General features: G+C 46.4%; 1 protein-coding gene across 1 annotated transcript in view; it reads right to left on the bottom strand.

Annotated features, from left to right (window-relative positions):
- Positions 1-17,333, bottom strand: part of MBOAT1 (membrane bound O-acyltransferase domain containing 1) — a 62,650-nt gene extending 45,317 nt beyond the window's left edge. The window contains exon 1 of the mRNA XM_044294194.1: positions 17,047-17,333. Within this exon, the coding sequence (XP_044150129.1) occupies positions 17,047-17,136 (90 nt within the window). The 5' untranslated portion in view covers positions 17,137-17,333. The remainder of the gene's footprint in view (positions 1-17,046) is intronic.
- Positions 17,334-24,706: the final 7,373 nt, after the last annotated feature.

Below are 24,706 nucleotides of genomic sequence, written 5' to 3'. Positions count from 1 at the left end.
CACCAGGATCAACCCTATTAAACCAGACATACTGCCTGGTAAGGCTCATCATGCTGATTAAAACTATACCTTTCTTTTGTTTGTATGCTAAACGGCTGAAGAGATATCTGCATTTTGTATTAATATGCAAATGAGCAATTCAAGCACTAAGAGGCGGGGCTGAATCATCTGAGCTCTGCTATGTAACCCCCCCCCCTGCCCTCTCCTTGATTGAGAGGGCAAAACATCAGGCTAAGGGAATAGATGTGTCCTGGCTTATACATATCTACTGTATATACGTGTATTATACACACTGTACTATAGCTAAACCACACTGAGATCTGCTCAGAAAGCTAACCTACATATCACTGCTTTATTCACAGGCACAATATATGATCATATAGACACCAGTAGGGTTGCATCAGGTATCGAATTATCAATACCCAATCAATACTTTTGTACCCGGATCGAGTTGATACCGGGATTTGCCATTTACCAATACTGGGCTGCGCTACTTCGCAGCCTAGTATCAGAGAACATGGCGCAGGCTGATCTCAGCGCTTGCCATGTTCTCCTCAGCAGCACAGTGGAGAAGGAGAGAGTCTCTACTGTGCCGCTGCTACCAATGACAAGAAAGAGGGGAGGGGCTGTGGCCAGTGCCAATGAAGATGACTAACCCATTAATACATATACAGGCGGCGGGTGTCGGATGCAGAATCACATAGCATACAGACGGCCTCTATGACAGGGCCTATATGACAGGGCGCGGCAGTTAACCCCTCAGGTGCCTAAAGTCTACAGTAACTTGTACACTGCAACCCAATAATAATGTCTTTATTTCTGCATTTTCCATCACATATACCAGCCTTTACATTTTTGAGAATCTATAAAACATTTGCATGAAACGTGCAACTTGCCAGCAAACTGGATACAAAGGAAATCATATCCACAAGGCCTCATGCACATGGCTGTGCCGTTTTTGGCGGTCCGCAAACCGCGGATCCGCAGAAAACAGAAGCCGTCCGTGTTGCCTTCTGCAATTTGCAGAACGGAATGGGCGCCGGCAATGTAAATGCCTATTCTTTTCCGCAAAGCGCGGACAAGAATAGGACATGTTATATTTTTTTTTACTTTTCCCTCCTAATATTGGGTAGTTGGCTTCTGGCTCATGGGGAATTTTTCCATTCCTATGGATCAGAAGACTAGGATTATACATTGGATTTACAGTAATCCCTGAATGCCAATATATGTTTTTACAGTGATCATCAATGGACTTTATTCTAAGCCGCCTTTTTACAGCGGCCTAGAATAAGCACTGCACGGGTCTTCTGCAGCGGAGAGCAGGGGATCATCTCTCATATGACAGCCAGGCTCCTGCTCTAACGGCCTGGATCGGCAGAAGTGCTGTTCCAAGCTGTTTCACCACTTAGATGCCACGGTCAATAGCGACCATGGCATCTAAGTGGTTGAGAGGGAGAGAGCTCCCTCTCTCAGGCATTGGTACCCCAATGAAGGAGACTGTGGGGCGCAAATGTCTGTACACTAATACAGTGTTTCTCAACTCCAGTCCTCAGGGCTCACCTACCGATCATGATTTGAGAATATCCCACAGAATGAATACCTGTGGTAAGTCCTGATGCACTGACGCTAATTATATCACCTGCTCAATACTAAGGAAATCCTGAAAACATGATCGGCAGGTGGGCCCTGAGGACCGGAGTTGAGGAACCCTGCACTAATAAATACACTAATGAAGGCCCTCAGGCCTGCTTGCAGGATATGGGCATCAGGCTGATAATATGCTACTGGCAGTATAATACACTGTATTATATAAGTAGTACAGTGCATTACAGAAGAGATCAAAGGATCGCATGTCCAAGTCACCTTGTGGGACTAATAAGTGGTTAAAAAAAAAAAACTCAGAAGTTAAAAAATATATACCTTTTCTATTGAAAAAATAAAGTTCACTTCACATATTTGTCACTGCATCTGTAACAACCTGCACTATCCAATTATAGTAAAATGTACCCAGCAAAGCAGAATTGCTGTATTTTTGCATATTCACTACCAAAAATGGAATGAAATGTGATATGTACAAGTCATCTCACAAAAAAAAAATCAAGCCCTTACACATCTCAGTCGAACGAAAAGTAAAATAATTATGGGTCTTGGAGTGCGGCGATGCTAAAAAAAATTCATTTTGGTAAAAAGGGTTTTATTGTGCAAAAGTAGTGAAAAAAAAACTAAAAACTAGTAGTAATATATATATATATATATATATATATATATATGTGTATACACACACACATAAATATATATATTTGGTATTGTTGTCATACTGACCCAGAGAGTAAAGTTATCATCATTATTTATGTTGCAAAATGAATGTTGCAATATTTACAACGTAAAAACTAAATGATGGTAATGCTGGTTCTTTCCCATCCCCCCATAAAGAATTAAAGTGGTATTCCCATCTTGTGAATCAGTTGTCATAAGTATCTGATCGGTGGGGGTCCAACACCCAGAACCCCCGCCCATCAGCTGTTTGAGAAGGCAGTGGCACTCCTGTGAGCACCGTGGCCTTCTCTCAGCTTTCTCTAGGCCAGTGATGACACGTTCATCTATCACGTGGCCTAGGTGTAGCTCAGCCCCATTCAAGTGAAAGGGGCTGAGCATGATACCAAGCATAGCCGTTATACAATGTACGGGGCTGAGCTTGGCGAGCTGTGAGAAAGTCGCAGCACTTCCAGGAGCACCAGCACCTTCTAAAACAGCTCATTGGTGGGGATCCTAGGTGTCAGATCCCCACCAATCAGATACTGATGTCCTATCCTGAGTATAGGTCATCAGTATTAAAATGGCAGAAAAGCTTTTTAAATCCCAAATAGCATAAATAATATCTTACTTAATACATTCAATTTTCCATCTTCAATCCTTTTTCAGATATCTGGATTTCATGCTTTGTCGTGTTTACTCTTGGTAGCCTATGGTCACAGCCACCACTGCGATACAGCAGCGGTGGTTGTGATTGTGCAGTTTCTATCTGCTTTGCAGTTTTCCATGGGGACCTTGGGAGGGCACACGCCAGAGCTTTCTGCCCGGCTACCTATACCCTGCTGCATAGATGTCTATGGAAGGCTTCAGGGCATGTTAGGCTATCTCATACATAAATTGGACTTGCAACTATTTAGCATATGATTAGTTATGCAGATTCTTGTCATGTAATGCATTATTACTGTTTTGCTCCTGGTGGTGGAACAATATTTTTCTTCTTGTATACTACAAATTACAACCTGTTCTTACATTCCCTAACAGCTCGGTGTGTTATAAGGTTGATTATTCCCAAGCAAAAGGTCACTGGTTTGAATCCAGGAGCAGCCATGAAGAAGATTTCCTAAGAAAAGAGAAACAGCATCATCCAGCTCATCGATAGCGGTATCTTGGCCAAGAAAATTGCCAACTGTCAGTGCCATGACAGTTGGAAGAACATGAAATGAAGTCTGTCCATCCATTCCAAAGCCAAAAGGTGGACATCCAGGAAAAATATCAGAATCAACAAGTCAGCTCATCACAAGATCTATCAGTTCTGGCACGACAAACATGGCAGTGGAGGTCGCTCGTATGCTAAGTAATAATGAGATCACAGATGTCCATGCAAGCGCCGTGGCCCAACTGGTGGCCTGAAAAAAGGTGAAGAAGCCTCAACATCGAAAGAGAAAGAGTATAAGATTTGAAACGGGTGTGTAACGGTCACGTACACACACACACACACAGGGGGAGGATAGTGACCACTGCGCTCCACCCTCACCCTGCCTACTTGCCTCACGAATCCTGATGACAGGGGACAACTGGACGGCAGTCCTTAACTTAGGATACGTGCAGGAAGGACAGACAAGACAAATAACGGATATTGAACAGACCGGGTCAAAACCAAGAGAACAACGCAGTACAGAGGGATAAGCAAAGAATGGTCAGGAGAAGCCGGGTCATAAATACCAGGAGAGTCAAGAAGTACCAAAGGAGTCCGCAAAGAATAGTCAGGTGGAAGCCGAGGTCAAAATATCAGGAGGGATGCGCAGTACAGGAGGAGCAGGCAAAGGATCGTCAGGGAACAGGATCAGGTAAGTATACAGGTATCCAACAACTGCCAGGAACCTAAATTAACAGGCAACCTGTGGCTAGCAGGCTGCCTGTATTTATAGTGGGGAGTGAGGGTCATGTGACGTGGCCAGCGTCACATGACCGACAGACCGACCAGTCAAGCACCGAGTGATTAGCTCGGCGCTCAAGGCAGACCTAGGAGCAGGGAGTCTCCCAGCTATTAAAGCCGCCCTGGGTACGAGGTCAAACCCAGATCCTCGCTCCTGAAGCTAAGCAGCAGGTCTGCGGCTGATGGGAGACCGAGTGTGCCTTCGGCACCCCGTTACAGGGTGATTTGGGGCGATGAGACAAAAGTCAATAGACTGGGCTCTGATGGATGCAAATAGGTCTAGAAAAAACAAGGGAAAAGGGCTAATGGGTCGTGAAATTGAAGGAACTGTCAAGTTCGGTGAAGAAAGCCTGATGATATGGGGTTGTTTCACAGCCAAAGGCATTGGATGGTCTCATTGCTGAGCTATATGTGAGTGTCCTACAAGACAAGATACTTTGTACACTCGAGTATTATAGGTATGAAAAGGGCAACATACTGTTCCAGCAGGACAATGACCCGAACCATACATTGAGATTGGTGAAGAAATCGTTTAATGACAATGATTAGAGGTGCTGGATTGGCCCCCACAGTCCCCAGACCTCAACCTAATCAAACACTTGTGGGTAGAGTTGAAAAAAAAGCTGTATTTGTACCCAAGTGAGTCGACCATATGCAGCAGCACCAACATTAGGATTGTGTAGAAGAGATCGATCAATGGAGTTACATGACAAGAATCTGCATATGCTAAATAGTTGCAAGTCCAATTTATGTATGAGATAGCCAAGATGATTGTCTATAAAATGATGGTAGTCTCATGTTTGAAGCTGTAGTGGATGGTGAGATATGAAGCCTGAAAGTTCAAAACATTGTTACCCTTTTGCTCGTCATATAGAAAGAGAGAGATGGCAATCCTCATACAAGACTTGAAAGATTCTTGGCTAGCTACAAAAAAGTGTTTACAAGCTCTGATACGTGCCAAAGGGGGTGCTACTAGGTACTGACCATGCAGGGTGCCCAAACTTTTGCTTCAGGCCCTTTTCCTTTTTTATTTTGAAAATGTAAAAGATGAAAATAAAAAATAGTTTTTACTTAAAATACAAAGGGAATGTGTCTTTATGTATCTTTATGCCTTTTGGAGATAATTTCCTCTTCAACTTGCTTAACTATTTACAGTAAAAGTAATTTTGACCAGGGGTGCCAAAACCTTTGCATGATGACACAACACTGTATATATTATTTCATGTATTTTATCATAGGTTAGTAAACCTTTTATGCACCTAAGCCATGTCAAGCTTATTTTATTCCCAGATCTTAGAAATCACGGTATAAAGTCTCAATAGCAAAACTTATTATGGGCCCTCCTGCCACATGCAATTTCCCAGCATGCCGGCATCAAACACCCCCAGGCAACATGGAGCACAAAGTGCTATTCCCCATATTTCTGACAAATTTAACATTAATTATTAAAAAAGTAATAAAAACGTTATCTGACTTCTACGTTGGAAAAAGTGTAACAGATGTCTCAAATATGTTGTGCGTTCTGAACACCATATTTATCAATGCCTTTACACTACTGGCATACATACACTGACCAATTTCCTGTTTTCCTTCACACAATGACCCGGATTTATTAATTTGTCTGAACCTAAAATCTGTCTAAAAACTGTAGCAATTTGGCACAGTTAGGGGTTCTCCAATTCTTAAAACTTTCTTGACAAGGAGTAGGAAGGAGTGTGACTAAGACACAATGTTTGGCACCAAAATTGCGACACAATTCTGGTGTGAAATTCAATCTCGAAGCAAGCCAACCAAATGTATCATCCAGCCTGAGTCCCCTCGAAGCTCCCCGAGTGGTGGCTGTTGGAAAATGCAGTTGAATCTGTGTAGTAACAGGGAAAGGAGTTCATCATCAGGCCCCCTCCCCCTGGGTCCCACAGCAGTCACGTGGTTTGCCTCCTTGGTAGGCATGGCCCTAGCTAAAATAAAATACTTGGTATTATTGGCTGTCTACAATCTGCTCTAAATGTAGTCTACATACTACAAAGCCAAATATACTTTTCATCTTAACACTGGAGTGACAGAATGGAAAATGTTACAAAAATATTTTTTCCAGTGCTGCACAGATTGGTAAAGATGTAATAAATGTTATAATAAAAGCTGCAGTTTAACCAAAAGTCCAATAATTATAGTCTCTTTGGTTGTACAATTCTAGGAGCTGGCAGTTTGTAGCTCTAATTATTCTGAAAAAGAGATCACCTTGTTGTTTTGGGCTACGCTCTAGAAGCTTGGCAGATGCCTACAGATCTCCCTCCAAGAAATACAGAATGATTCTGCTTAGCCCACTCCCTAATAACGACTAGTCATCCTTGTCAATCCTCAGCCTCCCAAATGCTTGACAGATGGCAAGCCACATACAGACGTGGACAAAATTGTTGGTACCCTTTGGTCAATGAAAGAAAAAGTCACAATGGTCACAGAAATAACTTTAATCTGACAAAAGTAATAATAAATTAAAATTCTATAAATGTTAACCAATGAAAGTCAGACATTGTTTTTCAACCATGCTTCAACAGAATTATGTAAAAAAATAAACTCATGAAACAGGCATGGACAAAAATGATGGTACCCCTAGAAAACACAGAACATAATGTGACCAAAGGGACATGTTAATTCAAGGTGTGTCCACTAATTAGCATCACAGGTGTCTACAACCTTGTAATCAGCCATTGGGCCTATATATATGGCTCCAGGTAATCACTGTGTTGTTTGGTGATATGGTGTGTACCACACTCGACATGGACCAGAGGAAGCAAAGGAAAGAGCTGTCTCAAGAGATCAGAAAGAAAATTATAGACAAGCATGTTAAAGGTAAAGGCTATAAGACCATCTCCAAGCAACTAGATGTTCCTGTGAGTACAGTTGCACATATTATTCATAAGTTTAAGATCCATGGGACTGTAGCCAACCTCCCTGGACGTGGCCGCAGGAGGAAAATTGATGACAAATCTAAGAGACGGATAATCCGAATGGTAACAAAAGAGCCTAGAAAGACTTCTAAAGAGATTCAAGGTGAACTTCATGCTCAAGGAACATCAGTGTCAGATCGCACCATCCGTCGTTGTTTGAGCCAAAGTGGACTACATGGGAGACGACCAAGGAGGACACCATTGTTGAAAACGAATCATAAAAAAGCAAGACTGGAATATGCCAAACTACATGTTGACAAGCCACAAAGCTTCTGGGAGAATGTCCTGTGGACAGATGAGACAAAAATCGAAGTTTTTGCCAAGGCACATCAGCTGTATGTTCACAGACGAAAAAATGAAGCATATCAAGAAAAGAACACTGTCCCTACTGTGAAACATGGAGGAGGCTCTGTTATGTTCTGGGGCTGCTTTGCTGCGTCTGGCACAGGGTGTCTTGAATCTGTGCAGGGTACAATGAAATCTCAAGACTATCAAGGAATTCTAGAGAGAAATGTACTAGCCAGTGTCAGAAAGCTTGGTCTCAGTCGCAGGTCATGGGTCTTGCAACAGGACAATGACCCAAAACACACCGCTAAAAACACCCAAGAATGGCTAAGAGGAAAAAATTGGACTATTCTAAAGTGGCCTTCTATGAGCCCTGACCTCAATCCTATTGAGCATCTTTGGAAGGAGCTGAAACATGCAGTCTGGAAAAGGCACCCTTCAAACCGGACACAACTGGAGCAGTTTGCTCATGAGGAGTGGGCCAAAATACCTGCTGAGAGGTGCAGATGTCTCATTGACAGTTACAGGAAGCGTTTGATTGCAGTGATTGCCTCAAAAGGTTGCGCAACAAAATATTAAGTTAGGGGTACCATCATTTTTGTCCATGCCTGTTTCATGAGTTTATTTTTTTACATAATTCTGTTGAAGCATGGTTGAAAAACAATGTCTGACTTTCATTGGTTAACATTTATAGAATTTTAATTTATTATTACTTTTGTCAGATTAAAGTTATTTCTGTGACCATTGTGACTTTTTCTTTCATTGACCAAAGGGTACCAACAATTTTGTCCACGTCTGTACATGTCCTTCCTCGCTGAAGTGGATGAGGAAAGCAGGTTGCCTGTTTCCTCTTGGTAGTTTGTGGTCAGCAACAGTCAGCAGCACATAACGGTCAATTTAGTTTCTCCCTTATATGAAAAAAAGACATGAAGATGAAGTTCAATTTGATCGACTCATTCACTCATCTTCTTTAAATCTTAACGTGCTATGTAGGTTAACCCTTTAAGCACACAACAATCAGTGGGACTTTTTTTTTTATAACATCTTAAAAGCACATTAACACATTGCAATTTGGGAACTACAGCTGGCCAGGAACATTAGATTACTGCAAGCTCAACCCACCAATTTCAGCGGTACTGGACGACCATGTGTACCACGTGATTCTTTCTTGACAGCAGAAGTTGGGGGAAGAGAATGCCTGGTCAATGGCGTTTCAACAAGTCCAAACCTTTGGTCTAAGACATCACCTGCCGTTAGTGGTGTCAGGCATCGGCTTATACCCCTGCCCTGCCCCCATTCAAAAGTAAAAGAGCCTTTACACTTTGACAGAAACTGACCAGGCACAGATAAATGGCCACTATGGGGAATAGCAAGGTTCTGTTCACTAGGAAGGGATTGTGCCTATGATTTTTACTCCCACCAAAATCAACCTCTCTCAAATACGTTAAATCTCTAGTTACCATGAATTGTTGATGGATCTGTTTCATATCTGGAGTACAGAGGCTGAAATATGAAAAATGTCCAAAAACTGGAGGAGCCAACTGTATGTATACTAAGCAGCACCCTATTGAATACCCATCAACACCTGTTTTGACTCCTAAATGTGGGAAGCATGGTTACACTCCATTCACCGCTATGGGACTGAAGAAAAATAGCCGAGGGTGGCCGTGCATGTGCAGTGTGCTCTCCTCCAGTTTGAGGATCTTGTTCTTGAGATAGCAATGGTTCTAAGACAAGGGACAAGCAGCTCTCCTAGCAATATCCCATCAATATCTCAGATGGGAATACTTCTTTAAAATATAGAATTTTACAACTGTTACGGTACAAAGAACATAAGCAGTCAACACCTTAGCCTTCTTCCATTTTTCTCCTCTGGCTCCTCACTGACTCCTCTTAGCACTTGCAGTTATGATGACGGTGCTCAATTTAGAAATTATAAAACTGATCTTGGTCTGCCAAGACCCTCCTGGCCTGCCAGCAGACCACCTCAACGAGAATGTGATCCCATGATATAGTAGAAGTACTGCGGCTCAGCTCAAATAGTGACTACCTGATAGCTGCAGGTCTGGCATCTCCAACCCCTGTCGATCAACTGTTATCACCACGTATTATGGCTGTCCATGTAATGAATGGTTTCCCCAGGCCCACCTGAATACTTAAAAATGGTTCATAACAGAGTAACCCCCTGCTACGACATCTAAATGCCCTGGAGGGGTTGTCATTGTGAGACACCCCCTTTAAATATGTAGAAATAGAAAAGAAAAAGCAGCAAAAAAGTTGTGTCTACTCTCACTGCTCATATTGATAGGCAAGGTGGCCATGTAACCTCAGGATCCTAGCACACATAGCTATTTTATCAAGCATGAGTCTCAATTAGCAGGTTACATTAGGCTGTCCTCTCCTTGACTTACGAAACCTGTTCTCCAAGTACAGAATAAGAATCCACCTTATCAAAAAATAGGACGACATTCCAGACAACGAAACTTTTGACAAAAACAGATGGGGGCTTCTTAAACACACTTGTCTATTTGTATGCAACCATAATGAGGACCAACTTAGCAGTCGCTTAGGGGTTGTCTAGGAATTGAAAAACATGGCCGCTTTCTTCAGGAAACAGCCCCACAACAGTCCATAGGTTGTGTTTGCCACTGCATCTCAGCGCCATTGACATGAATGGGGCTGACCAAATACAACCTATGGACTGGTGTAGGGCTGTTTCTGGATGAAAGCGGCCATGTTTTTCTAAGCGTGAACAACCCCTTTAAGGTACTTCATGAGAAAAAGGTGCCATCAGTAGTTTCCCTTACTCTATTGCACTGATAATTGAGCCAGAGGATTAACAATTTCAACTTAAGCAGATAGAAAGGTTTTTATGGTCATACAAATTATAGAGCATGTCACAGAATAAAATTTGCGACTTTTCTCACTACTTTTATAAGAAGTAGGTAAGCCATAAAGATGGGTGGTCATGGACCAGACATTTGCAGCCTGACATATTTCCCAATATGAGGACCAGAAAACCACCACACAATACACCAAAAATGTATGCCGCCTCCTTGCTGGAGCGCATTCTGCGACAATTCTTTTTTTACATTGACTGGCATAAACAAGTCTTAAATGGGTTGTCAGGTTTCAAGAGGAAACTGTACAGCTCAGGGCATGGACCCGTAATAAAGAATAGATGATTAGCTACCTGGCAGATCCTGCGCTGCTGCCCTGGGCCAGGCTCTGTTTTCTCAGCAGAAGTGGTGAGGTGACAACTCCTGACCACTCCAGCCAATCAGTGGCCTGTGTGGTTCCTTGTGCATGAACAGCAAGTGGACAGTGACTGGCTGCAGCATCATGGGAAATGAATAGCACTGCAGCAGGCCCACCACGGGCATTCTAAGACCTCATGCACCCGAATATGTATTTTGCGGCCCGCAATTTGTGGATCCAGAAAATACAGATACTGTCCATGTCGCATCCGCATTTTTTGCGGACCCATTGACTTAAGTGGGTCCGTGGTCTGCATTTTGCAGACAAGTATAGGACATGTTCTATCTTTCTGCAGAACTGAAATACGGATTAGGAAGGCACATGGATCCTCCTTGTTAGTGTTGAGCAAACATGTGGTTTCAAGTTGGGCGTAAAAGGTTAGAGAATTCTGTTATGGATTCCGCTGTTATGGATTCCGCTATGGTCCGTGGTAGCGGAATCCATAACGGAATTCTTAAATAACCCGAACCTTGTACGCCCAACTTGAAACCACAAGTTCACTCAACACTAATCCTTGTGCTTTCCACATCAGTAGGTCCATTCTGCAAAAAGATAGAACATATTCGCAAAGCGTGGACCATGGACCTATTGAAGTCAATGGGTCCACCAAAAAAATGTAGACTGCCCACGGACCACAACCATATTTTGTGGATCTGGATACGGTCGAGTCCAAAAGGTAAGCAAGGTTTTGCCCCCTGCACAATTTTACTAAATGTTGGAGACCCTCGTTAAAATTTTTGCACACGATTTTCTTATAAAAATTATTTTCTTTTCTTAATAGGTATCATTTTGTTTAAGGGCACAGCTCCAGTCCGGCCACCATTTACTCCAGGTAAATGTACGTCCCCATTGCAGGAATGCAACATCAAGTTTGGTACAGTTAGACCCATTTGTTGGAAGGCACTGCACTGAGTAACTGGCTTTCTCCATTGAGTGTCCACTATGTTAACCCTATAGAGGTACTTTCACATGTGCCGCACCAGTACTGCTATAGCAGGAATCCATAAAGTGGCCGGTAGTGGTAAGTACTAAGTTAAAGTTTAAAGAAAATGTTCTTACGACTGCTTATATGGAACAAACTTGCTGTAGCGCAATTTCTTTACATGCAGGTTTCTAATGTGGCATCCTCTCCACTCAAAGCTATGGAGAAAAGAGCCTCAGAGACAGAAGAAGCGTACAGTGCCATGCTGAAGGGAAATACGGTCAGGCTAAGATCTCTACACAGCGTGAGTCGCTCTCAGACTGTATACAGAACGCCTTTCTTCTACATTCCTTGAGTCAGTGCTGGCCAGGTGCGGGGTAAGAAAGGTTTCTCTCTATTCCTAGGGCTAGGGGGTGCCAGCGTGGCACAGGCACCCACTGCTACAGGCAGAGGACTGACTGCAGATCTCACTACACAGGCTGCTCACTACTGAGCTTCTGAACATCTGCAGTAAAATAAATATTTCTAGCAACGGAAATCTCCATAAGGAGAAATTTACAGGAGAAGTTAATAACAAATACCAGTTTATGTTCTCTGAAAAAAGGAACTAAACGTCTCTGAACTTTGGAAGCAAAAGAAGGAAGCGTGTTCATAATATAGTGCAGACCGCACCCCTCCTTACCGACTGCTGCCCCCACCTCACCCCCTTCTTCCTGATTGCTCCCCTCATCTCACCCCCTCCTTACTGACCTCTCACCTCACCCCCTCCTTACCGACTGCTCCACTCACCTCACCCCTCCTTACCGACTGCTGCCCTCACCTCACCCCCTTCTTCCTGACTGCTCCCCTCATCTCACCCCCTCCTTACTGACTTCTCACCTCACCCCCTCCTTACCGACTGCTTCCCTCACCTCACCCCCCCCCCTTACTGATTGCTCCACTCATCCCCCCTCCTTACCGACTGCTCCCCTCACCTCACTCCCTCCTTACCGACTGCTGCCCTCACCTCACCCACTCCTTACTGACTATTCCCCTCACCTCACCCCCTCCTTACTGACTGCTGCCCTCACCTCACCCCCTCCTTACTGACTGCTCCCCTCATCTCACCCCCTCCTTACTGACTGCTCCCCTCACCTCACCCCCTCCTTACTGATTGCTCCACTCATCCCCTCCTTACTGACTGCTCCCCTCACCTCACTCCCTCCTTACCGACTGCTGCCCTCACCTCACCCCCTCCTTACTGACTATTCCCCTCACCTCACCCCCTCCTTACTGACTGCTCCCCTCACCCTTTACTTACTGACTGCTCCCCTCGCCTCACCACCTTCTTACCGACTGCTCACCTCACCCCTTCTTACTGACTGCTCACCTTATCCTCTCCTTACTGACTGCTCCCCTCACTGAGTGCTCCCCTCACCCGCTCCTTACTCACTGCCCCCTTCACCCCCTTCTAACTTACTGCTCTCCTCACCTCATCCCCTCCATACTAACTGCTCACCTCCCCTCCTCCTTACTGACTGCTCCCCTCACACCCTTCTAACTGAATGCTCCCCTCACCTCCTCCTTACTGACTGCCCCCCTCAGCCCCTCCTTACTGACCGCTCCGCTAACCCCCTCCTTACTGGCTGTTCACCTCACCCCCTCCTTACTGACTGCTGCCATACTCATGAGTGACAGTCATATGTCATCTGGATGTACAGTACAGACCAAAAGTTTGGACACAGCTTCTCATTCAAAGAGTTTTCTTTATTTTCATGACTATGAAAATTGTAGATTCACACTGAAGGCATCAAAACTATGAATTCACACATGTGGAATTATATACATAACAAAAAAGTGTGAAACAACTGAAAATATGTCATATTCTAGGTTCTTCAAAGTAGCCACCTTTTGCTTTGATTACTGCTTTGCACACTCTTGACATTCTCTTGATGAGCTTCAAGAGGTAGTCACCTGAAATGGTCTTCCAACAGTCTTGAAGGAGTTCCCAGAGATGCTTAGCACTTGTTGGCCCTTTTGCCTTCACTCTGCGGTCCAGCTCACCCCAAACCATCTCGATTGGGTTCAGGTCCGGTGACTATGGAGGCCAGGTCATCTGGCGCAGCACCCCATCACTCTCCTTCATGGTCAAATAGCCCTTACACAGCCTGGAGGTGTGTTTGGGGTCACTGTCCTGTTGAAAAATAAATGATGGTCCAACTAAACGCAAACCGGATGGAATAGCATGCCGCTGCAAGATGCTGTGGTAGCCATGCTGGTTAAGTATGCCTTCAATTTTGAATACATCCCCAACAGTGTCACCAGCAAAGCACCCCCACACCATCACACCTCCTCCTCCATGCTTCACGGTGGGAACTAGGCATGTAGAGTCCATCCGTTCACCTTTTCTGCGTCGCACAAAGACATGGTGGTTGGAACCAAAGATCTCAAATTTGGACTCATCAGACCAAAGCACAGATTTCCACTGGTCTAATGTCCATTCCTTGTGTTCTTTAGCCCAAACAAGTCTCTTCTGCTTGTTGCCTGTTCTTAGCAGTGGTTTCCTAGCAGATATTCTACCATGAAGGCCTGATTCACACAGTCTCCTCTTAACAGTTGTTCTACAGATGTATCTGCTGCTAGAACTTTGTGTGGCATTGACCTGGTCTCTAATCTGAGCTGCTGGTGACTCGGATGAACTTATCCTCCGCAGCAGAGGTGACTCTTGGTCTTCCTTTCCTGGGGCGGTCCGCATGTGAGCCAGTTTCTTTGTAGCGCTTGATGGTTTTTGTGACTGCACTTGGGGACACTTTCAAAGTTTTCCCAATTTTTCTGACTGACTGACCTTCATTTCTTAAAGTAATGATGGCCACTCGTTTTTCTTTACTTAGCTGCTTTTTTCTTGCCATAATACAAATTCTAACAGTCTATTCAGTAGAACTATCAGCTGTGTATCCACCTGACTTCTCCACAACGCAACTGATGGTCCCAACCCCATTTATAAGGCAAGAAATCCCACTTATTAAACCTGACAGGGCACACCTGTGAAGTGAAAACTATTTCAGGTGACTATCTCTTGAAGCTCATCAAGAGAATGCCAAGAGTGTGCAAAGCAGTAATCAAAGCAAAAGGTGGATACTTTGAAGAACATGACATATTTTCATTTGTTTTACACTTTTTTGTTATGTATATATATTACATATATATAATTCCACATGTGTTAAAGGAAACCTGTCACCAGGATTTTGTGCATAAAGCTGGGGACATGGGCTGCTAGATGGCCGCTAGCACATCTGCAGTACCCAGGTCCCATAGCTCTCTGCGCTTTTATTGTGTTAAAAAACTGTTTTGATTGATATGCAAATGACCTGATATGAGTCCTGTAGCCGGAGATGAGTCAAGCGGAAAGGAGCCCAGCACCGCCCGCGTCCTCCGAATCTCCTCCTGGCTGGCTGACGTCACAGAGCTGGAGCGCCGAAATCTTGCGATGCGCGCGCTAGCGCAAGCGTAGTTCGTTCCCTGTGCTGATGTCAGTACAGGGAATGAACATGATGCCGACACTGCGCATGCGCTAGCTCACGCATCGCGAGATTTCGGCGCTCCAGCTCTGTGACGTCAGCCAGCAAGGAGGAGATTCGAAGGACGCGGGGCGGTGCTGGGCTCCTTTCCGCTTGACTCATCTCCGGATACAGGACTCATATCAGGTTATTTGCATATCAATCAAAATTGTTTTTTAACATAATAAAAGCGCAGAGAGCTATGGGACCTGGGTACTGCAGATGTCCTAGCGGCCATCAATATATGACCAGTGGGGGGGTGACAATCTTGCCGATCAGCTGTTGGAAGGCACGGTAGCGCTCCAGCAATTCCTCGGCCTGTGATGTCATTTCCATCCGTCACATGGGAGTGATTGGCAATACCAAGCGCAATCTCTATACGGCACTTACAATATGCTGTGTGGACCGGCACTTACAATACGCTGTGTGAATGATCACTTAATCTGCTGTGTGAATAAGCACTTACAATACGCTGTGTGGACCGGCACTTACAATACGCTGTGTGAACGAGCACTTACAATACGCTGTGTGGACCGGCACTCACAATCCGCTGTGTGGACAGGCACTTACAATACGCTGTGTGAACGAGCACTTACAATACGCTGTGTGGACCGGCACTCACAATCTGCTGTGTGGACCGGCACTTACAATACGCTGTGTGAATGATCACTTTAATCTGCTGTGTGAATGATCACTTAATCTGCTGTGTGAATGATCACTTAATCTGCTGTGTGAATGATCACTTAATCTGCTGTGTGAATAAGCACTTACAATCCGCTGTGTGGACCGGCACTTACAATCCGCTGTGTGGACCATCACTTACAATACGCTGTGTGGACCGGCACTTACAATCCGCTGTGTCGACCGGCACTTACAATCCGCTGTGTGGACCGGCACTTACAATCCGCTGTGTGGACCGGCACTTACAATCCACTGTGTGGACCAGCACTTACAATATGCTGTGTGGACCGGCACTTACAATCCGCTGTGTGGACCGGCACTTACAATACGCTGTGTGGACCGGCACTTACAATACGCTGTGTGAACGAGCACTTACAATACGCTGTGTGGACCATCACTTACAATACGCTGTGTGGACCGGCACTTACAATACGCTGTGTGGACCATCACTCACAATCCGCTGTGTGGATCGGCACTTACAATACGCTGTGTGAACGAGCACTTACAATACGCTGTGTGGACCGGCACTTACAATACGCTGCGTGGACCATCACTTACAATACGCTGTGTGGACCATCACTTACAATACGCTGTGTGGACCATCACTTACAATACGCTGTGTGGACCATCACTTACAATATGCTGTGTGGACCGGCACTTACAATACGCTGTGTGGACCGGCACTTACAATACGCTGCGTGGACCATCACTTACAATACGCTGTGTGGACCATCACTTACAATATGCTGTGTGGACCGGCACTTACAATACGCTGTGTGAATGATCACTTAATCTGCTGTGTGAATAAGCACTTACAATCCGCTGTGTGGACCGGCACTTACAATCCGCTGTGTGGACCGGCACTTAAAGGGCTATCTATAGAAAACTAATGTCAGAAAGGATAAAATATAATAAAATTCTCCATATCGTTATCTTTCCGCAGCTCGCTCAGCTCTACTTTTTAGGTACCCCGCCGGCATGGCAGCATGTTGTCTGTAGTGACATCACCACAGCGGGCACATGGCTGGCAGGAGTGGCAGCGGAGCATACAGGTAAAGATATTGAGGAATTACTTTTGCATCTTACTGCTTCCCATCAGTTTTATATATATATGGAAAAGCTGGAGACTTGTGCCCAGGAAAGACAGCAGAAATACCATACTACATGTGAGTGAAGAAGAACGAGGCCAGGAGTAGCAGAGCGCAGTCAGTAACAAGCTCCTCTCACCTGCTCCAGGGGCATGTGCAGGGCATCGCTGAGCGGCTGCAGGACGGCGGAGCCTGTGGTCCGGGAATACCTGTTGCCAGGAGTCTCCATCACTGCCTCAGCCTGAGAGGAGAGCGGGCACCCGGGACATGTGTACACACCGCACACCCAGGAAACCAAACAGCCCGTATCTGTGGCAGCGGCGAGGCCTCGCCCACCCGCCCTGGGCCAATCGCAAGTAGCTCGTGCGGCCCGGGTGGGGCAGCTCACACCCGGCGCCCTCCGACCTCTCCCCGGGGCTTGCTAAACCGGGTGAGTGAGTCATTCCGCAAATGACTGGATTGTGTGGTGAGGACGGGGCGTGTGACTGGGGCAGGAACGTCAGTCCTCCGGCACCCCCGATGTACTAGAGGCCCCCAGAAGTGACGTCCCTCCGGTGCCCCCTGACAGTAACACCTGGCCCAGTGTCCCTGATGAATGGTGCACTTTCTGCTTCCCTCAGCAGCAGGCGCCATCTCAACGTTTGATGGCTTATTGCCTCCCAAGTGTCCCTCTTTTTGACCCAAGTTCCTCTTTTCTCCTTAAATGTCCCTCTTTTTGACCTGGAAAATAAATGTGCATTAAATTCACTAAATTGTTTTTTTTTTTTAAACTAAACTATCTGTATGGTTCTACCTATATATTAAACCTCAACTCATTATTTGGTGCAATTTGGACATTAAAATTGATAATCAGATTGATTATATGCTAATACTTAAAGCAATATTGTAGTGCAAGAAGAAAACTGTCCCGGGGGCTGCACATGCTGTAAGAAAAGAAAAGAATGATGTGACAGTTCACAGGATCGCTGTAGAAACCCTTTAATGCTCACCTCACCGAATCCCCAACTGATGCAGTTCTGGGGTCGTCAACACAGAGGGATCCCTCATATGTGCTCCCATACATAGTGATACCCTCTTATGTGCCCTCATACCTAGTAATGCCCCATTAAGGGCCCCCATACATAGTGATGCTCCCATAAGAGTCCCCATACATAGTGTCTGCTCCCATAAGTGTCCCCATACATAGTGATGACCCCATAAGTGTCCCCATACATAGTGGTCCTCAAACGGTGCCCCCCTCGTACACAGTGAAGACCTCATAGGTTTAATAAGGCAGGACGGCATCCCTGTAAGCTTCCAGCAATTCCGGATACAGAGAGATCCGGCAGGTTGTTCCCTAACAGATCTAAGAAACGCTAGTGTGAAACTAGCCTTATATGTTGACAGGAAGTCAGTTTCCCTATGTATTCCTATGAGACTGATATCGAACTGACTTCCTGTCCACACATAAGACACCGTGTCAGTTGAAGAGTCACTGTTGGTCACATGACACAGCTGAAGACGAAAAGGAGGGGATAACTCACAACTACAGTCAGTTACCTTTACTCCAATTTACATCCGTGTTGGGTCCGTGTGTCAGTTTTTTGCTGTCCGTGTTGCATCTGTGTTTCACTGACACTGAACAGATGAAAAATAATTTTCAAAGCATCTCTTCTTAATGATCCATGAAACAAGGATGCAACACGGATGGCATCCGTGGTTTTCACGGATCCATAGACTATAATAGACGTGAGGGATCCGGGAACACGGACCAAGATAGGACATGCATCCGTGCTGAAAACACGGACCCACGGACCGTGAATGCGTGAATACACACATTCAAATGAATGGGGATGTTTCCTGTCCGCAAAGAACACGTACGGGAAACACTGATGTGTGAATGAGGTTTAAAGGGAACCTGTTATCAACTTTATGCAGATCTCACTGAGGGCAGCATAAAATAGTGACAGAAATGCTGATTTCAGCTGTATCACTAAAAGTGGTTGCCGAGAACCAGCATCATAATCATTGTAGCACAGAGCTTGAAAAGAGTCAAATCTACCTGAGATGAGTAATCTGCTCTCTCACCGATCTGCTGATGATTGGCAGTTCCCCCCTAGAGAGAAAGGGAGAAAACTAGGTAGAAGACTGTCAGTCATCAGCAGGTGGGCAGGGAGAGCAGGATTTTTAGAATAACCATGACTCGGGGGGCGTGTCCGTATGCCGACTGAGATGGCCGCCTAAAAGACCAGCTCCTGCCCGCACCGCAGCTTTCTGGCCAGCGATTCGCCTGTTTCGGCTCTTATGGGGAAAAAAGTGGCTCCCAGGAAGACCCCTCTTCCTCCCCGGTCCCCCTCACCTGCCAGGACGCTCGAACAGTGCTGGGACCAGGCTCCAGCTCCAGCGCTCCCACTGCGCAACGCCAAGACACAGACGGCCTCCCGCCATTCCTCCCTTCCCCCGCCTGACTCCCGTGCTCTGAGCAGTGAGCGAGATCCAGCGCTGCAAACCCCTGCTGGAGCTCACCGAGGGACCGGATCCTCTCCTGCGGTCTCTGTGAGCAGAGCATCTGGTCTGGAGCTCTCACCTGCCGCCCTGGAGTTTCTGCCAACCGCTGCTGGAAGGATCCTGCCATGGCGACTCCTGGATTCACCCCTCAGGGGGAGGTGACGCACAAAGGTACTGTGGCTACCTTTAGGGGACGAGATGCTACCCCTGTGGCCCCTGCACCTAGCATTCCTTGGGCCCCTTTGCATGAACCCTGGCATAGTAAGCCATCCCCAGCCCCCCTGTACTGGATCAGGGGGATAGCAGCTCTCCTCTCCCTTCTGACATATGGGTCAGATCGCCAAGCCCCCATCACTTGCTGTTATGGTTATGGACCCTCCAGCCCTGTCTGAACCCCCACAATCTTGGGCGAGTTATTTTAGCCGTTTCCCTACAAAGAAGGACTTTCTGGCTCTTATCTCTGAAGTTACAGAAGCCTGCAGAGCTGAGATTGCAGCGGTTCGCACTGATATCTAAACACGTGGTGGACTCCCCGGAAAATGCCCATGGTGACACCAGGCAGTACATATCCACTCTTCAAAAATCCATTACTGCCCAAACGGCTGTGCTAAGGGGCATGGGACGGCATTTAGAGGACTTGGATAACCGAGGCTGCCGGAATAATATCCGGGTACGGGCCTTCTGGAGGCTACCAGGGATGAGGACCACTTTGCCACACTGGAAGCCATAATTAACATGATCTTGGGACAGCCACCCTCGCATAAGATCAAGCTGGACAGAGCTCACAGAGCACTCAAGCCCAAGGGCTCTGCTGCACGTCCTAGGGACGTAATTTGTTGTGTGCACGACTTCACCCTTAAAGAAGCCATCATGGCTAAGGCGAGATGTCTACGCAACTTTGATTTTGATGGCGCTCCTGTGCAATTGTTTCCTGACCTATCCTGGTTCACACTTCAGAAAAGGAGACATCTTCGACCTCTCCTCACAATCGCCAGATTGCCTATCGCTGGGGATTTCCCTTTGCCCTAGTGGTCCGTCATCAAGGAAGAACAGAGACTCTCCGTTCCTTCTTGGATCTCCACCCCTTTTGCGAATCACTCGGAATTCCTATACCCGACATGTCGGATTGGGAGTTTGAGTCCCCAGCGCTTCCGGCACCACGCATCTGGTCCCCTGTAACCAGGAAAAGAAGACCCAGCACAAGTTCATCCTCTTCCCCGCGGTCTCCTCCGTCATCGGGGCAACGTCCACCTGCCTGACCGCCATTGGCCTGGAGGACATGGCCGTCCTGAACCCCGCCCTTATTCCTTCCTACTCATGGGGTCGCTGGACTCTGATAGATCCCCATATTGGTTGTTTATTATTACTGTTTAGCCAATTGTTGATATATTGTTGCTACTTTATGGTGCGGGCTATCTAAAGGGCCCATCCCGTTGTTCATTGATTTACCAGTTATCTGTGGTTTGCTCTTTGGCTGACCTCATCTCGTTGCTCTCCGACACTTACACCCCCAAAGGGGCTTCTTTATTTGCTCCTGGCAGGGATTGCATTCCTGGGAATAGTTGCTTATTGTTGCTTGTTTGTCTGACTTTGTGTTGTCTTGTCCTGTCTCCCCCCCCCCCCTATTGTGTTTTCTTCTCCTGCTATAGGTGCCTAAACTTCCATACCTGTGGGGATGCTGTACCTCAGCCTTGCCTTTGGTCCGTTGTTCCACTAGTGTGAAGCCACCGACACACACGGATTCCTTCGGTGAGCTGTACCCTGCATATATTATATATTATCACATACCCTCATGGTGCGGTGCATAACCTTCAATGTCTAAGGGCTCAACTCCAACGCCAAGAGGAAACTCTTGCGTTTGGAACTGAAATCCCTTAAAGCGGACATTGTGTTCCTACAAGAAACACATTTTGATGGCAGCTCTTCCTTTCGTTTTGCCTCTCACCTGTACCCTTATGCTTATTCAGCTACTCATAGCCGTCGGAAGGCGGGGGTTGCCATCTTGGGATCTGCACAGTGTCCCCTCAAAATTGAATCCTCAATTCTAGACCCGCAGGGGCGTTATAGTGTTCTCCGTGGCCACTTAGCAGATAAACCAATTACCTTATGTAACCTCTATGCCCCAAATACCTCACAGATCCACTTTCTTGGCGGAATCTTCCGCAAGTTTTTTTGTTGAGTGCGTGGACTCTTTGGAGCCCCTGATCCTTTTGGGTGGGGACTTTAATGCAGTGTTTTCTGAATGGATGGACCGCCTGGCGCTACCGGGCAGACCGGTACATTCAACACAGCAGTGCTTAGCTAGGGACTTTCGTAAACTGGTACGGAAATACTCCCTATACGACCTCTGGCGCCTCACTTACCCCACTGATAGGTCCTTCTCCTTTTACTCTGCCCCACACGGTTCCCACACCCATATTGATTATCTCTTTGGTACCATTTCGACCCTCGGGTTATTGGAGGGAGCGGACATGGGCCAAATCAACTGGTCTGACCATGCTCCTGTACTGGTCGACATTAGTAGCGGGTCGGGCCATGTTCGCCAATGCCACTGGAGACTTAATGACTCCCTCCTGAAGCAGCCCATCACTAGGGAGGAACTCCGCGAACACCTGAAAACGTACTTTGAACTGAATGAGGGATCGGTAGGGGATGTCCGTCCTTTGTGGGAAGCTCATAAGGCGGTCATGAGGGGACATTGTATTGCAATAAGCTCAAAATTAAAGAAGGATTCGACTGCTTTGGTCAAGACCCTTACGTCTCGCTTGCGAACCCTAGAAGACAAGATGGCTGCTCACCCCTCACGCTGCACACTGAGACGAATTGTTGATACTAGGGCCCAATTGAAGAGTCTAGCTTTAGGTCGTGTCAACAAGATTACTACTTTACACACGACAGCGTTATTATGCTTGGGGGAACAAACCCCATACTTTGCTGGCCAGACAACTCAGGAACCGCAATCCCCAAATGGGTCCGAGTGCTATTAGGGGGAATGACGGAACAATTCACTATGACCCCAGAGTGATAGCAGAGAGGTTCTCGACCTACTACTCTTCCCTGTACAATCTACCCTCCGACCTCCCCTCAGATGAGAGACTTAGAGATAGTACACTCCAGTCTTATTTGGCCTCCTGTCACCTCCCTACCATATCGCTTCCGATCTTGCCGCCCTTAATAGTCCGATAACACCGGAAGAGATAGGGGAAGTGGTGGACCATCTACCTGAGGGTAAATCCCCAGGGCCTGATGGCTTCTCGTATAAATATTATAAGACTTTCAAGACCGAACTAATCCCTCACTTCGTAACCCTTTTTAATCATTTTCTAACTGGCAATGCAGTACCTGCCCCAATGTCTCACTCTTATCTCACGATGATTCCGAAACCTGGGAAAGACCCCCAGGCCCATTGCCCTGCTTAACTCAGACCTTAAGATTTACACCAAGGCCCTAGACTCCCGACTAAACGTTTTTCTCCCCTCCCTGATCCACAAAGACCAGGTGGGATTTGTCCCAGGCCGTCAGGGGGCCGACAACACACGAAGAAGCATTGACTTGATAGATGTCATATCTCGCTCAGGTGAGGAGGCGCTACTTCTTAGTTTAGACGCTGAAAAGGCATTCGACGGTTTAGGTTGGACTTTTTTTTGCTACCTTGCAGACATATGGCCTTTCTGGTCCCTTTGTTAGGGCCATTCGTAGCCTATACTCTTCCCCCACAGCGACAATCAAACTACCTCATGCTCAATCTCGACCCATACGCATTGCTAAAGGACGAGACAAGGGTGCCCCCTATCTCCACTATTATTTGCCATGTGTATCGAACCCCTGGCGGCCAAAGTCAGGGCATGTCCAGACATCAGAGGTGTTATGGTCAGGGACAGGGAGTTTAAGCCATCGCTATATGCAGACGACATCTTTCTTACCCTTACCAAACTTCATATTTCCCTACCAAAACCTCCACTCCATCCTGCGGGAATTTGGTCAGCTCTCAGGGTATAAGGTCAACACCCATAAAACTGAGGCTCTCCCTCTTAATGTTTCTCAGGTGGCCCTGGACTCTCTTAGGGTTAACTTCCCTTTCCACTTGAAGACGGATTCCCTGCGATATTTGGGTGTTGACCTTACGCATGGGGACCTTTATAAAGCTAATTTCCCACGCATATATGCAGAAATCAGGGGTCTCCTGGACAAGTGGCACGCTCTCCCACTCTCTCTTTGGGACGTATTGCCGCGACTAAAATTACGATCTTGCCCAAGCTTCTGTATCTTTTTGAGACCTTACCGATTGTAGTTCCCCTCAAAGATCTGAGATCCATTCAATCTCACCTCCTTAGATTCATATGGGCGGGGAGACGTCATAGAATACCAAGGTCAGTCCTTCTATCCAGTAAGCACCAGGGTGGACTGGGGATACCAGATCTGTCCAAATATTACTGGGCGGCCCAACTATGTTCTGTCACGGCCTGGGCTTCCTTGCACCCGTACTCTGTCTGGATGCAGATAGAAAGACTCTGGCTAGCTCCTACACATCCTAACTCTATGCTATGGTCCGGTTCTCACAAGACCCTACCAGTTAAGGACCTCTTAGGGCCCATGGCTTGCACTAGACTCATATGGCAACTGTGTAGTGGTAGGTTCCCTCTGGTTTCTAGCCAATCCGCTATGACCTCCTTTTTGTATCACCCTATGCTCCCTACTAGTCTTACCACGTCCACGACGAGACCATGGTTTCAGCGGGGAGTGTTTCGGTTTGCAGATATTGTGGACCCCTTCACTAGGGACCTTTTGCCGTTTTCTACCCTCCAGACAAAATATGATTTCTCCTCCTCCTCCAATTACTTTTATATCCAGATCAGTCACTTTGCACAGTCCATTTTTTCGGGGGTCACAGTCTCCCTCCCGACTCCCTTTGAACGCCTTTGCAGAGAAGGGGTACACGCGAAGGGTCTAATTCTGAGATCTACTCCATATTGCTGACTCCCTTCCCCGATCGGGTTCAAAGGCATTCCTACATGGTACGGTGGGAGGAATACCTAGGGAAGGCCTTACCGGACGCACTCTGGCGCCTTATATGGAGAAGGGCAGCGAAATCCTCTATGTCGGTACTTCACCAGAAAAAACAATATAAAGTTTTAATGTACTGGTACCACACTCCTGAGCTCCTCCATAGAATTAACCCAGTAGTCCCGGGAGATTGCTGGAGGTGTGGGTTGCATAGGGGTACATTGCCTCATATTTTCTGGGACTGCTCCAAAATACGCCCCTATCGGACTGGAGTAGGCACCCTCCTGAGTGATATTTTCGCACTGGAA

Source organism: Bufo gargarizans, chromosome 5 (genome assembly GCF_014858855.1).
Source record: "Bufo gargarizans isolate SCDJY-AF-19 chromosome 5, ASM1485885v1, whole genome shotgun sequence".
NCBI classification, from domain to species: Eukaryota; Metazoa; Chordata; class Amphibia; order Anura; family Bufonidae; genus Bufo; species Bufo gargarizans.
The sequence above is the reverse complement of the archived record's forward strand: the minus strand, read 5'-3'. Positions and strand labels throughout refer to the sequence as shown.